Consider the following 16,292-nt stretch of genomic DNA (forward strand, 5'->3'; position numbering starts at 1 on the left):
ATATAGTAAAAGACCCTCTGCCTTTCTTCCTGGAGCCTTTCTCTTGGTTCCCCAAGGCATTGTTCACCATGGGTCTTTTTTTTTTTTTTTTTTTTAACTGAGTTGCAACATATGAATATAGCAGAATATTATTAGACATAATTTTATTGACTTTTTTGCCAATCTTGCTTTGCTCTGGCCTAGGTCTCTGAGCTATCCTGAGTCTGGGTCCTGGTACTCCAAGCAGTGTCATTGGTAGGTTTCCTCTCATGGAATGGGTTTCAAGCTGGCTCTATCATTGGCTGGCCACTCCCATAATTTCTGCACCACCTTTACCGCAGCACATCCTGTAGGCAGGAAAAATTGTAGCCCAAAGGTTTTGTGGCTGGATTGGTAACTCAGTTCCTCTATTGGAAGTCTTGCCTGATTCCAGGAGATGGCCAGTTCAGGATCTGTATCTGCCATTTTGAGGAGCCTTAGCTAGGGTCACCATCATGGATTCCTGGGAGTTTCTATTGCACCAAGATTCTAGTTTGTCCCTGAGATGCCACCCCCAATTCTAGTTGTTTCTCCCAGTACTCTTTACCTCTATCCTCCCTCAACCTGAACCCCCCTGTTCCCACCCCACACCCACACCACTCACCTACCCATGATGTCTAGTCTATTATTGCTCCCTAGGGAGATGCATGTGTCCCCCCTTGAGTCCTCCTTGTTCCTTAGCTTCTCTGGATCTATGGATTGTAGTAGGGTTAACTTTTACTTATAAATGAGTACATACTATGTTTGTCTTTCTGGGTCTGGGTTACATCATCAATAGGACAAAACAGCAGCCTACAGAATGGAAAAAGATCTTCACTAACCCCACATCTGACAAAGGACTAATATCAAAAATATATAAAGAACTCAAGAAATTAAACATCAACAAAACAATAATTTAATTTTTAAAATGGGGTAGAGATCTAAACAGAGAATTCTCAACAGAGAAATCTCAAATGCTCAAGAGGCACTTAAAGAAATGTTCAATATCCTTAGCCATCAAGGAAATGCAAATCAAAACGGCTCTGAGATTCCATCTTACACCTGTCAGAATGGCTAAGATCAAAACCTCAAGTGACAGCTCATGCTGCCAAGGATATGGAGCAAGGGGAACACTCCTCCATAGCTAGGACTTGTAGGATTCCTACTGTGGGAGCAGAAGCTGTCCATGACTCTTTTGCCTGCTTTCAGGACCCTTTTACTCCTACCAAGGCTCCTCATCTAGCCTTAATATGAGGGGATGTGCCTAGTTTCACTGCAGCATGATGTGTCATGTTTTGTCATCTCTGGGAGGTCTGCCCTTTTCTGAAAGAAGACTGAAGAGAAGTGGATCTGAAGGATAGGGGCCTTTGTCGGGGGCACTGGGAAGAGGGAAGGGAGAGGAAGCTACAGTTGGGATGTAATACATGATAGAAGAATTTTTAAAAGGCAAGTTACCAAAGGACAAACAAACAAAATCAATATATACACTTTAAACATACACAAAAGGAACTTATTCACACCTGGAGATTTATAGATATATTGTACAACTATGAATATATTGCAGACATATGCCACAGAGAAAGATTAGGTGCTAGGGAATGGAATATTTTTAGAGAAAATAAATGTTTTATAATTTGATATGATTGGTAGATACATGGGTTTTCATGAATTATCTTCTAAGCATTTTAAAATCCTAATATTTATTCCCTAAAAAGAAAAAGTAATGGGCAAGGAAAGAAATTAAAAAGAATGAAAGAAAATACAATTCCTGAAGCTAATGTTATGGGAAACTGGCTGGGAAGAGCCCACGTTAAAGCAGCCATTCCTTTTCTACGCAGTCCTCCACAAGAAAGCAGTCTGATGTGACTCTCAAGCTGAGACCACAAGATACAGAAATCTGCCTTCCTAGGGATTGATTTATTTCTTTGTCACTTAAAAGGCAGGGATGCAACCATGAACTTCAAAAGATAAAGAAGACCTTAAAATTTTTTTGTTTGTTTTTTTAATTAGCCACAACACATTATACCAATCTATGATTTCTTATAGACAGAAAAGGAAATTCAAGTTCATGTGATATTCTCTACATGCTGTGATTTAAGTGTGGTTTCCCCCAAACATTCATATGCTAGAACTTGGTCCCCCAATATGATGGCACTAAAAGGTGGTTGGAACTTGTGAGGTTGGACCTCATAGGAGGAAATCATACCCTGGGTTAATGTCTCTTAGTTATTTTTCCATTGTTGTGAAGAGACATCATGACCAAGACAACTTGTAGTAGAAAGAGTTTACTGGGGCTCACAGTTCCAGAGAGTTAGAAGCCAAAGTTGAGAACTTGAAATGGTGGTGGAATTTTGAAATCTCAAAGCCCACACCCAGTGACAAACTTCCTCCACCAAGGCCATACTTCCTGATCCTTCCCAAACAATACTACTAACTTGGTACCAAGAATCTAAACATATGAGTCCATTCTTCTTCAAAACACCACAGTGTTTTTCTCCAGAAACTAGATTAATTCCCTCTAGTCCAGATAATCTTCTTCCAAAAGTAAGCCAGCTGATGCAAAGTTGATCTTTCAGGTCCAAATTTCATTGCCTCCATTTATTCACTAATCCAATAAATCCATATGCAATGCTGACCGTGCTCCTAGAGTAGCACATAGCTCTAAGCTTGGCAGTATTCAAAATAATATATGTTTACTCATTCAAACCTCACAGCAGCCAGAGAAGGGTGTTGTAGCTTGTCAAAAGACCCTCACCCACAAAGACCACAGAGATCACCGTCATTGCAAAACACATGAGGATTTTACTTATCCAACATGTTGGGAACCCCCTCTCAGCACACAGGCTGGAGGAGAGACGCAGAGCAAAGAAAGAACACACTTTTTATACCTTTGTAAGGGCCAGATATATGCACTAGGGTAGTTTGGCTTATTTTAATTGGTGTAGCAAATAACCTTCTTAGGCATTGGTTGGTTTGTATAGGGTGACTCTTATTCTGTCTTTCCTTGTGGTTTGTAGTGTGAGGTGGGGCAGGGGAATTGTTAATCTTGTTCTGGCGGCTGTAATCTTAGTCATTTTGACTGTTAAAACTATGTTTCTATATTTATTTAGTGAGCCAGTTTGTTTGTTTTTTTTTTTTTTAAATCTGGCTTTGTACTTGGCCTGCAAGTACAGTTTGGAAAGTCCTTTTGAAGGGGGAAGGTACTGGGTAGTCTTGAATATATTTTGGATATTACAAGGGCAGTAGCTTTCTGCCATTGTATAGATGAGACCTGTTGTTCCCATTGAAGGAAAGGCTTTACATATGAGAATCAAGCTCTCTGTCCCTAGTGATTTATAATCCATTTTCTAAGAGAAGGATAATAAGAGGGCCCTCCTCGGCTCATGTGAGGCTCTCCCAAGCACCACATTCACATTACTGGAGTCTCAGTTTCCACATAATATAGGCAGTGCTTGGTAGACTGGGCTGGTTTGAGACTCAATTAATTGTTTTTTAGAGTTAGGGATGTTTTGTGTTTGTTCATTATTGTTTTGAATTTGAACTGTGGTCTTGCTACATAGTGTAGACTAGTCTGCAATTTAGTATAAGCCCAAACTGGTCTTAAACTGCTCATCTCTGGCTCCTGAGTCTGGGGTGGGAACCATATATGGTTGGTTAATACTACTTGAATAGCTCCTTAGAATTCCACGGTAAGGTGACACCACAGGTTATTTAACAGTACTCTGACTTGTGTTTAGCCTCTTGTCCTATAAGCAGCACAACAAGAATTTTCTTGGATGTGGTTCTTGTCACTCTTGGGTGGAAATCTCCATACCTTAAATACATACCAGCAGATTTGCTGAGCCAAAAGCTTTTGTTTTTTTAAAGATATTTTAAAACTCCCTTAATGAAATTTCTGTAGCAAAGTGGAACTATGTTCTGGGATAACTACCTCGAGACAGTGGGTAGGGTGGACCTGAGCAGGGTAGCAGGGGCAGGGACCTCAGGCATCAGTGAGAACCTGTTCAAACAAGATCACAGACTGCCAGTGTCAACAGAGACTGAGAAAAGAGGAATACAAGGTAGATGATAGATTTGTCCATGGCTGGACGACTTTAACGTAGAAGTATCAGGAAGGAGCACTGGTCTTACTGGGGTGTAAGTTGGGGTGATGCTACTAACCTAGAAGGGGCGTAGGGGAAGAGAAGTGAGAAGCTGGGGGAGGGCCAGCAGATGCTCGTGAGCTGGCACTGTACATGATTCTGTGGTGTCGGCAGGACAACAGATTCCAATTTAGGCACCTGTATTCTATGCCTTTCGATGCCAATGGAGGCAAATCAAACAGTACTCAAAGGACCTGTGATCACAAGAACTAGAAGCCCATGGCAGCATTCCAGACATAGTCTACAGTCTTCTCTCAAGGTCAACCTCCAAGGGCTGGTGAGCAGGCCAGCCCTAGGGGAACACTGAGGGGGGGTTGGGGATGGTGGGGACCTGGGCACAAAGAGATCTGTAGTCTCTTGGCTTCATCCTTTCCTTATTCCATTAGCCTACCTTCAACTCGGGGCTGGGATAACCCAAGCCTTCGACTCAAAACTGCAGACAAAGAGATAGGGAGATGGCTGTGCAAGCCTGAGGGCCTGAGCTCAGATCCCCAGCACACAAGTAAAATGCTGGTAACCCCAGGACCCTGTTGGTGAAGAATGAGAGATCACTGGAGCTTGCTGGCCACTAGCCTAGCAAAAAGTAGGTCGAGCCCCAGGGCCAGCAAGTTCCTTTCTCAAAGGAATAAGGCAGTCATCAATAGAGGAAGTCACCCAATTTCTTCCTATGTCCTCCATGTGCTTGTGTATATGTGTAAGTACCTGCATATATGTATACATCACACACTAGAAATGACCATATCTGAGTCGATATAAGTACTATGTTTTCAAAATTGCTTTTAATGTTATGTTTCAATTTGAAGAAAACTTAACTATAGATAGATATATAGGTAGGTAGGCAGATAGATAGATAAATGGATGGATAGATAGATATTGGGTAGAAAACATGTCAAATTTAAGAGACTGGGTGTGGAGTGGGGTAGGAATCACTGTGGCCTTTTTATTCTACTCTCTGACTCCTCATACTACAGCTGTGCATTCTGGATAAGGATAGTCACTCTTTGCCAAAATGTAACTTTGGATGGGATGGATAGAGAGCAGCACCAAGAGCTACATGGGCCTTCTGTGATGCCAAAGGCAGAACAAGGGCCAACTGACATATGCAAGATGAAGCCACCAGAGTAAACTGAAGAACCAACTAAGAATGAAAGCTGCACTTTGTTCTGGCTTTCAATATTGACTCTGTTGGGTAACAGCCCAGCTACCATGTGTAGGAATTTGGCTTTTAAAAAGTGGGAAAAGAAAAGGAAGTTTGGTGATAGATGAATTCACATAAATTACGTTGGAGAAAAGGGAGACTCAAAATCATAAGAAGGATTCTCAGTGATGAAGAACTGAGCCATCAGACGGGAAGAGTAGTCAGTAGTGAGTTACCATCAATAAAGAACGAGCAGATGAACGTGTGCATGCTAAGGGGGTGAGGCTGTTATGCTCTGAGGGTCTGGAAAGCAAGGCTGTATTTAGTTAGAAAGAGTTTGATTCAGTGGAGAGGCGGAGCTGACCTATTCGTCCTCCCTCTCCTCCTTCCCTCACACTTCTTCACAGCATCTTTCTTAAGCAGCCAACTCACATGATTATTTATGAGTTTACTTTGCAACTGGTTTTCTCTTCCATATCTGCTAGCTCAGTTCACTGTTGTTGGTTCCCTTGGGGTCTCCCATAGTGCCCAGCACCCTAGGTTCTACATGGTTCCTGTTAATGAACGAATTGATGAACTAATTGATGAACTACTTGATGAATAAGCATATATAATGACTCTCTCCCTGATGTGCCATAGGCTGCTGTGGAGCGGTTATAGAGGTGAAATGACTGTGTGGGATCATAGATCTGAAATCTTGGGCTGGTTTAGCATATGAGTGTTGAGAACTGTGGCCCTTCAGGGAAGTTACCCTCAGGATATGGGACCACATCACTCTTTAGGATTAAACCTACTAAAAGCAGATCAGTAATTAAAGAAGCGACTCCTCAAACACCAGGCTACTCTCTTGGTAACTAAAACAGAAAGCAAGACAGTATTTTAGGACTTCGTTTAGAACAAATAATATAGCTGCCCATGCCCATCATAGGTCCCACTTGAGAGACTGGGAGCAAGAGGAGAATGTCTCTATAGTAAACAGGTAAACATTGCTTGCCTGATCCTTTACTTCCCAAGTAATATAATGATTGTGTGCCCAATATTTGCATTGTATTAGGTATTACAAGTAACTTAGAAATGACTTAAAGTCATCTCTAAAGATTTGTGTAGGGTAGGGTTCTGGGTTTGTTTGTTTTTTAATTTGTTTTTTTTTTTTATAAGGGGCTTGAACATCCACAGTTTTGTCTTCCTGTGGGATTGGGGATAAATGGTTAAGAAATCATGGGTATCAGAAAGGACACTACTGTTATTTTTAAAGTAAACCATAGGGTAGGCAGAAAGAGGGTAAAGATAGTGCTTATGATAAGTTGAACAAATAGGGAAGTGAGACATAGAGAAGAGGAATGGATTCCTTTCCTCTTGTTTTGACCAAACACCTAACCAGATAGAACTGAAAGGGGATTGCTTGGGCTTACAGTTTGAGGAGCTACAGCAGGAGAAATGTGAGGCAGAGGGTCACATTGTGTTCTCCGGCAGGATGCAGGGAGAGATGAACACAGGTGCTGCATTCGCTTTCCTTTCTTTAGCCCAGAATCTTCAAGGATGCTACTGCTCACACTCAAGGTGTGTTCTCCCACCTCAGCTAACCCAGTCTTGAAATTTTCTCATAGATCTGCCCAAGGTGTGTCTCCCAGGTGAGCTTAGATTCTATCAGCTAGCCAGTAGTAACAACTACAGGCAAATAGAAAGATAGAGGTAAGGATCAAGGTCCAAGTTCCTATGGCAGGGATGATTTTAAACATGTGTACCACAAGTTGACAAATAAGTCACTGGAATCCATGCTTTATGCATAGATGCAGTAGTAGAGATGGTCAGATGATCAGATATGCATAAGCCATGGAACATGTGCCACAAGGATGCATTATGAGTCAGGTAATTGTGAAGGCCAGTGTATAGTCACTACCGTGGTGTCATTTACTCTTCTTTCTACTGGGAAGATGCTTAGCCCCAATTCCCAAGCCCCAGGGGAGTCATTTACAGAACTTTCTTTAGCCACCATTGCCGCTTTTCTCTCAGACATCTATCTTTGTGACAGCTTTTACTCACCACAGGCTTACTCATGAAGCCATCCCATCTTCTGAGGCAGCCACGGGGAGAAAAGCCTGCCATCCCAGAATCTGGTAGGATGATGCAGGAGGCTTGCCTAGGCTACAGAGAACCTAGTATTTTCACCCAGCGCTGAGGTCTCTGCAATCTACTTTTTGAGTCCTGGGCTTCAGATACAGCCTTTGCCATTCAGACTGGGTTATGCTCCAAGGAAATAAACAACCCACTCACACATTGCTTTGAGAGAAGATTCTCTGTCTTTATCTCATTTGACTCCCTTTAACAGCTCACAAAAACTCTGGTCGACTTCACGTGTGGAAGACAGAGTCCCCTGCTGTGGCACTAAGCCTCGTTTACTCGCTACATATGGGTAGGATGTGGGCCCATCAGGAATCTTTAAAAAGAGGTATTTTAGGTAAGAGAGGGTACTGTTCACTCTGTAAGATTGGGGGGGTGAGGGCAGTGCTCTGGTTACATGCCTCAGCCTAGATCCTAACACACTGAGGCAAAAACTGACTTGACCCAATCCACTGGAGCTCTTTAGGCTTACTGCTGTGAGGTTTGTTCATACACAAAGATTTTCAGTGGAGAGAAAGAGGTGGGGGATGGAGGCAGACGAGCCCACATTGCAAGTCATGAGCCCTGGCAAGCTGCTTGTATCCGTGGAGCTTTGATAAGTGTGTCTGTAACTAACCTGCAAGCGATTGGTCATTGTCCTAGTTTGCGTCTTTGTTGCTGTGATAAAACACCAACCAAAAACAAATTTGAGGAGCCAGGGTTTATTTGGCTTCTGGGTTATATAGTCCATGGTCTAGAGAAGCCAAAGCGAGAGCTCAAGGCAGAAACCTGGAGGCAAGAACGGAAGCAGAGGCCACGGGCGAGTGCTGCTTACTGGCTAGTTTTTCCTGGCTTTCTCCCTTATCTTTCTTGTACTTCCTAGGCCCACCTGATCAGGACTGGCACCCCCTACATCAATAAACAATTGAGAAAATGCCCCCATAGATGTGGTCAAGGGCAATCTCAGCTGAGATTCTCTCTTCCCAAGTGTATCATGCTAACAACCAAGACAAGCTAGCCATTACAGTCAGTGTGTGCAGTCCAAGTTCAGGGCTGCTTGAAACCTCACTTCACATTAAGGAGTTAAAAAAAAAAAAGTAAAATGCCAAAGACATCATGTTGGTTGCATCTGCACTGTCATAACACTAGTAACTGTTGAATACTTTCTAATACTGAAGCTCCCCCACAACTATTCACATGGTGGTACCTGTAGACAACGTATTTGTGAATTTAATTTATGTTATAAACATTTCCTACACTTTCTGTTTAAGCCCACAAGATGAAAAAAAATAATAATCAAGGCTTTCTGTGCATTCTTCACTAGTTTCTGCCATGTAAATATTCCCACAGTGGCTGATTTCAAGGAAGAACTGGGAAGATCTGCACTGTTACTATCATGTAGATGTGAGCTTCAAAACTATGAATAATATTTTACTATTAAATAATTAGGAGATGATAAAATTTGAATATTACCTTCATCTTGTCTTGGTTTTTGTTGTTGTTGTTGTTGTTTTGTTTTGTTTTTGTTTGTTTGTCAACTTGACAAAAAAACAGTAGTTATCTGGGAAAATACCTTAATTGAGCAAACACCTCCATCAAATTGTTGTAGGTAACTCTGCAGGGTGTTTTCTTAGTTAATGATTAGTGTGGAATGACCCAACCTACTGGGTGCAGTGCCACCCCTGAGCAGGTGGTCCTGACTTGTATAAAAAAAGCAAGCTGATGGCCAGCATGATGGCACGTGCCTTTAATACCAGCACTTGGGAGGCAGAGACAAGCAGGTCAGCTTGGTCTACACAGCAAGTTCTAGACCAGCCAAGGCTACATAGTAAGACCCTGTTTAGAAAGAAAAGAAAAATTGCTTAGGAAGGAAAGGAAAGGAAAGGAAAGGAAAGGAAAGGAAAGGAAAGGAAAGGAAAGGAAAGGAAAGGAATGGAAAGGAGGCTGAGCAAGCCAGTAAGCAGAGTTCCCCCCTGGCTTTTGCTTGAGTTCTATTGGCTTCTGTCAATGAACTGTGACCAATGATATGTAAGCCAAGTGAACCCAAAACTCAAGTTGTTTTTGGTCCTGGTGTTTATTACAACAATAGAAACCCTAACTAAGGTACCTTTGTTGTGTTATAATTTGCTTAACTCTAAATTTAATATAACTCACTTAAAAGTAATATTTGTATTATAAAACTAAAGTGTCAAATTCCTCATGCTTTGGTGAGCAGTTCCCATGAACCATTGTGAGCAGGCTCAAGCGAGCTGCTAAGATGGCTTAGCCAAGGAAAGCACATGCTGTGTCACCCTGATGGCCCGAGCATGTCGTCAGACTCAGTAGTGTGCATCTGCAACCCCAACACTCTTCCTTCACGATGGGAAGCAGAGACAGGAGAATCGCGAAGAAGCTCGCGGGCTAGCTAGCTTGCAGTATGCATCACAGTGACAGAGACAAGGGCGACCCTGAACTAAGTGGAAGGCAAGAACTGACTCCTAAAAGCCTCTTTCTAATCTCTGCATGAGTGTGGTGAGTACTTTTGTAGTGCTCTCCCCCCCCCCACACAAACACACACAAATAGCGATTTTTAAGTTAAAAATCACTTTCACTTTCATAATGGTGATTTTTTTTTTCCCCCTTCTATCTAGACATCTTTCACAAATATGCTCCTAAGTGCTCTATGCCCTGACACTGTTGTGCCTGGGTGGCAGTTAGCTTTCCTGTGGTGTAGATGGAAGTAAGTCACTAGCCATGGTGTCCATGCCAGCAACTGGGACATGGGGGCAGGATTAGTGGGAGTTCAAGAGCATCCCAGCCTACACCTACGCAGCAAGTTTAAATCAGCCTGGATTACAGGAGACCCTGTCTCAAACAGCAGCAGCAGCAACAACAAAAACAACAAAGAATAAAATAAGTTAAAGGTATAGGTGAGCCTAATGGATTATCCAGGTTGGGAACACCTGGGAATCATGGAAATATCTTGGAGGAGGGAAGTTGCCAGCAGAGGTGGGAGAGGTGAGGCTCAGCAATAACCAAGTGAGTGAGCCGAAAAGCATACCTGAAAACCTAACCCTAGATCTCCAAAGACAATGGAGTCAGTGGCTAGATGGACAGTCGTCACATGGAAAAGCCTAGGACCCTAGGAAAAGCCTAGGACCCTCGCTGCTCTGACCCGAAGCCTTTGCTCACCAGGTAAAAAGCTAATTACATCAGTGAACCAATAAAGGTCCTAGAAGTACGCTTGAAGTTCCATCCTCCTTGCATTAATCAACAAGTAACAGATTACAAAGATCAATTAGAGTCAAGTCAAGTCAGACCAAGTCAAGTCAGAGTTTTTTGTTTTTCAGCTGTAACATAATATGATGGCCTGATTGATTCACGCTGACTGCAACAAGAGCCACAAATGATAGTACATGCCTAGAATCTGTGAGGGAAGGCATTCCAGTGACATGTTATCTAAAAACAACAGCAACACACACAGACACACACACACACACACACACACGAATGTTATAAAATATCTTGACATCTGAATGGAAATGTCATGATGACACCTATGACTGCGTTTGCTAACTTAAAAGGTTAAAGGTATAAGGAGTTTAGGATTGGATCTGTCCTCCTGGGCCCACCACACCATCAACCTTTCTTGTTTTTCAGAGCTGTCTTACACTAAGTTCTAGAAGTTGCTAAAAAAAAAAAACAGTGTCTATCTTGTTGCCTGCTGAATCCTTGTTATCAGTCTTTCTGGCTTCTCCTCTGTTCTAGGAACTGGTAAGCAAATACACACAGACACACACACACAGAGATACACACACAGAAACACACATACAGACACATGCACATGCACAGACACACGCACAGACATATGCATACGCACATACACACATGCCCCTTAATCTTCCCAATACTCCTTAATCTTTACATTAGTCCTAGCCTTTGACTGGAAAGCTTTTCTCCTAGTCCCTTGTCTCAGCCTTTAGAGTTAAAAAAAAACAAACGACCTCCCTGCTCAGAGAAACCACAGACTTAAGAGATAAAGGAGATAGACGAAGTGAAGGACAATAGTAAAACCCACAAGCTTGGGGGAAGGTCTATGGATTAGTAATGGTGATACTCCTGAACCTTGGTTATGCAACATAATAGGGAAAACCGAGTGAGAGGTATATGCTACTTGTTGAAATATAAAATCTATTCAATAAAACGATTTAAAAATGTCCAGTGCACACCGCCCTTCTCAACATTCCTTTCGAATTTAAATGCAGGCACTGTTCATGCTGACTGTGCACCAGGTTTCCTTTTTGTCCTCTGGCATCACTGGTTCAGAGAGAAGGGCAGAGCGAAGCGACAGAAATTGGGTATCTCTGGGCTAGCGGGGAGCGGAGGTGTTTGATGTAGGGACCAGCCTGGGGATGCGGCCAGAAATTAAGGGGGCCTGGATCTAGGGGCGGAGCCAGAAGCCGCTATGCTTTAGCACGGGTGGGGGGTAGGTCGGAAGGCTTAGCCGCTGCGGCCTCCGGAAGGGTTGTGGGCGGGGCCGGAAGCGGCGGCACTCAAGGCCTGGGGGCGGGCCGTCGAGTGACGGCTGCGGGGCGCTCGGCGGAGGAAGCGGAGAGTTCGTACTTGGGAGTCCTCCCGACACCTCCGGTGTTGACGGCCGCGGCCATGTCCTCCGTGAGCCCCATCCAGATCCCCAGCCGCCTTCCGCTGCTGTTGACCCACGAGAGTGTGTTGCTGCCCGGCTCCACCATGCGCACAAGTGTGGACACGGCCCGCAACTTGCAGCTGGTGCGGAGCCGCCTGCTCAAGGGCACGTCGTTGCAGAGCACCATCCTAGGAGTCATCCCCAACACACCCGACCCGGCCAGCGACACGCAGGACCTGCCACCACTGCACAGGTAGACCCGCCCTGGCACTCGGAGGGAGGCCCCGGAGGGACTCGCGCCCCGGCGGCCTGTGAGCCGAGTTGTGTCTCAAGTCTCCCCAGCGTGAGAAGTGGGAGGGACGCTCCTCACCAGTGGCCGTTAGTGAGCCCGATCAGTCACGGAGCGATGTCTGACACGGGTGGAAACTCTGTGCAGTTCACTTGCTGCCTGTTGCTGGTGCTAATCGGATGTGAATTCGTGTCCTTCGGGGCCTTCTTCACCGCCCAGCGCCCGTGCAGGTTCCTTCCCGGGCTCCTCCCCCATACTACCTTTCACCCTGTTCCCTTTCTTTCCTCTCAGTCAACCTCCCGTCGGTCACGTTCTCCAGCTGAAACATTATCATTTAGAGGTTTCTTTTTTTTTTCCTGCTCATGCCTAAACTACGCAGTTAACTTTTGGGTGCTTTGCTTTACACTTCGTTACCCATTTTCTCTATTCCCCAACAGCCTCCCCTTCATGAAGGGCCATTCCTGTTAGCATTTTCCTTGAGGTCTCCCACTACATCCTCCCTAGCCTCTCAGCTCACCTTTGCTCCTTCCTGGCATTTTTATCTTAGGTCCGGGGAATGTCACTGGATAGCCCTGTGTCCTGGTCCTGGTTCCTTGACTTGGGTGGTAAATTTCACCTGTGTCTGACTCTTCCCCTGTGACTTCCCGTGTCTCTTAGGTGTGTCATGAAGGTCCATCTGTGCAGACTGCTTTGCACCGTGCTTTATGGATAGCCATGCTTCCCTGGACTGCACAGTGATTGTGGGTATAGAGCACTTGAAGTGTGCCTGCTCTAATATGAGTTTTAACACTGGAGTGCATTTGTGCCCAGAAAGGCTGTCAATTCTAGGCAGCTCAAGGCAGTTGGTCACTCTAAATGTGCCATAAATGTTCAGTGCACACTATATTTTGAGAAAACATGATTTTTTTTTTTTTTTTTGGATTTTCGAGACAGGGTTTCTCTGTGTAGCCCTGGCTGTCCTGGAACTCAGTCTGTAGACCAGGCTGGCCTTGAACTCAGAAATCCGCCTGCCTCTGCCTCCTAAATGCTGGGACTAAAGGCGTGCGCCGCCACTGCCCGGCATGAAAATCTTGATTAATGTTACATAGAATAAATGTTACAATGCTAATATTCTGACCACTTCACCTAAGATCACCCGTGGATACTAAAGTCACGACTACGGCTTGTATTTTTATTGGATAATACTGGTCTATAGTGTGCTTAGCAGATGTTATCTTTAAGTTCTTCTCTCAAGTTCTTGCTCTATATATTGATACTGAAGATATTTCTCCAGGTTGGAGAGCCTCCTTCCCCTCCTTATTTTCAAATGAAGGATTCCTGACTGAGTGGATTTCATTAGTGTGACTGACCACATTAGACAACTTGTAGCTTTTCTTCATGTTTCCATAGGAGGCTGATAGCTCTTTAAAAACAAAATAAATGGAAAAGCATGAAATAAATGCACAACAGCTCAATAATAGTTTACATTGTATTATCCTGAAAAAAATTGAACCCCATTTGAACTATTCTTGGCTGTTGCCTAAATAGGATTGGACATTAAAGTTTCAGTATTTTATTGTAGCAAATTTTATTTAGTACTAGTCTCTTAACATATTACCTCATTCTTTAAACCTCTGTTTTTTTCTCCCTTATTATTTTACAACCACTTAGTTGAGGCAGAAATTCTTGTGATTAAATTTTTTGTTTGTGCTGGGCGTGGTGGTGCACGCCTTTAATCCCAGCACTCGGGAGGCAGAGGCAGGCGGATTTCTGTGTTCGAGGCCAGCCTGGTCTACAAAGTGAGTTCCAGGACAGCCAGGGCAATACAGAGAAACCCTGTCTAAAAACAAACAAACAAACAAACAAACAAATTTTTTTGTTTGTTTTATTTCTTCCTGTGGGAAGGGCACTAGAGATTGAACCTTTGGTAAAGTATTCTACCATTAAGCCATAGCCTCAGCTCTTATTTTTATTTTTTATTTTGATACTGAGTCTCAGTGAGTACTCTGTGCTGGCTTTGAACTCTTCTGTAGCTCACTCAAGTACTGAACCGGTGATCCTCTTGCTTAGCCCTCCAAGAAGTCAGTGTTACACACCTGTGCTACCAGGTCTACCTTGATTTGTTTCTATTGTGTGCTGGATAGTTTTATGTCACCTTGACACAACTTACAGTCATCCGAAGAGGGAAACTCAATTGAGAATATGTTTTTATAAAATCAGGCAGTAGGCAAGCTTGAATTTATTCTTCCCTGTTAATTCTTTAACTGGTAGATTAAACAAACCTGGTGAGACATTTAGATGTTGTACCAGCTAGTTTTATGTCAACTTGGCACAGCTGGAGTCATCTGAAAGGTGGGAACCTCAATTGAGAAAATGTCTTCATAAGATACTTCATAAAATGTAAGGCATTTTCTTATTTAGTAATTGATAGGGAATGGCCCAGTGCATTGTGGGTGGTGCCACCCCTCGTCTAGTGGTCCTGGGTCACCATGGGGTGACCACCCAAAACAGAAGCAGCAGTGGAGTAGAGCCAACAGGAACATTAAAAAGCTGTCTGTGTGTGCTTCAGAGGGTGGTGCTGGAGAAGTGGCCCGAGCTCCTTAGAGGAGCCTGGAAGATCATGAGTGAGTCCCAGATAACTGGACACTGGGCTAGTTAGACCTTTGGAGTTTGCTTTTGTTTTGTTCAAATTAAAGCTGTGCCCTGGTTCTTCCCTCATGAGGTAAGAAAGTACTTAACTTATATTTAGTTTTATAGGAGCCCACACTTGATAGATTGAAATGTAAAAAGAGATTTTAGGTTTAAAAAAAAAAACTTAAACTGAATTTTAATGTGTTTGACTTGTAAAGACTATGGGACTTTTAAAGTTTGTAAAATGTTTTGTATTGTGATTTTGAGGTTAATGTGTGATCTTGGGGATGCACAAGAAAGGAAAAGTGAAGTGACATGTTTGTGTGTCAGGTTGACAAGGGGTCAGTTGTCCTGTTATGTCCAGTTATGCCAACCTGATACAAGCTAGAGTTATCTGAGAGAGGAAGGGGGGAGAGAACCTCAGTTGAAAAAAAATGTTCCATAAGATCAAGCTGTAGAGCATTTTCTTAATGATTGGTGGCTTACCAATTCTTATCCAGGACCAGGTTGGGTGGTTCACAACTGCTCATAACTCCAGTTTGAGGGGATCTAGTTGGCCTCTACAAGCACTGGCATACACTTGAGATGTGGACACACATCCCCCCCCCACACACACACATACAGAGTTATATACATGTAAATTTAAAAGAAAAATCTTCTAAAAAGTAAAGTTGGTCATACTTTAGGTTTGAGTTAGTAATTTTCTATATTATTCTGGTAAGGTTTTTTGTTTTGTTTTGTTTTTCAAGACAGGTTTTCTCTGTATAGCCCTGTCCTGGAACTCACGCTGTAGACCAAGCTGGCCTCAAACTCAGAAATCTGCCTGTCTCTGCCTCCCAAATGCTGGTATTAAAGTCATGCACCACCACTGCCCAGCTCTGGCAAGATTTTTGAGAGATACTAATTATTTTCACATAAATATCTGCAAATAACAGTAACTAAATCTTCCTTGCCTGAAAGTAATCAATAATTCAAGTGATGTGGTAATGTTCATGTTAATGTTCAAATGGTCTCTTTGTGCTGTTGGTTTGTTTACATTTCTGGGAAATTAAATCTAGGATCTCAGCATGCTAAGCAGAGCATGCTATCACTGAGCTACATCCCAGTCCAATCATTTACATTAGAGAGTTACTTTAAAAAGTCTTCAGAGCTTGAGCACTGTAAGCATTCACCAGGTCCTATATAGCCATACTAGACATATTGTTTGTTACTTGAGAAGACTTTGTGTAGAAAGATCATACTATATTCCTCAGAGTAGATTCTGAAATCTTTTCTCTGTTATGGCTCTCAAATGCTCTGTGCTTTAAAAGTATGAACATTGAGCTATCTAGTGTTCACTGTTTCTATACACAGGAGGTCTTTCCTTTCCAGATCCCTCCTTTTCTGGATGTT

General features: G+C 43.2%; 1 protein-coding gene across 1 annotated transcript in view; it reads left to right on the plus strand.

Annotated features, from left to right (window-relative positions):
- Positions 1 to 11,879: 11,879 nt before the first annotated feature.
- Positions 11,880 to 16,292, plus strand: part of Lonp2 (lon peptidase 2, peroxisomal) — a 91,115-nt gene continuing 86,702 nt past the window's right edge. The window contains exon 1 of the mRNA XM_021220133.2: positions 11,880 to 12,254. Within this exon, the coding sequence (XP_021075792.1) occupies positions 12,022 to 12,254 (233 nt within the window). The 5' untranslated portion in view covers positions 11,880 to 12,021. The remainder of the gene's footprint in view (positions 12,255 to 16,292) is intronic.

Source organism: Mus pahari, chromosome 20, assembly GCF_900095145.1.
Source record: "Mus pahari chromosome 20, PAHARI_EIJ_v1.1, whole genome shotgun sequence".
NCBI classification, from domain to species: Eukaryota; Metazoa; Chordata; class Mammalia; order Rodentia; family Muridae; genus Mus; species Mus pahari.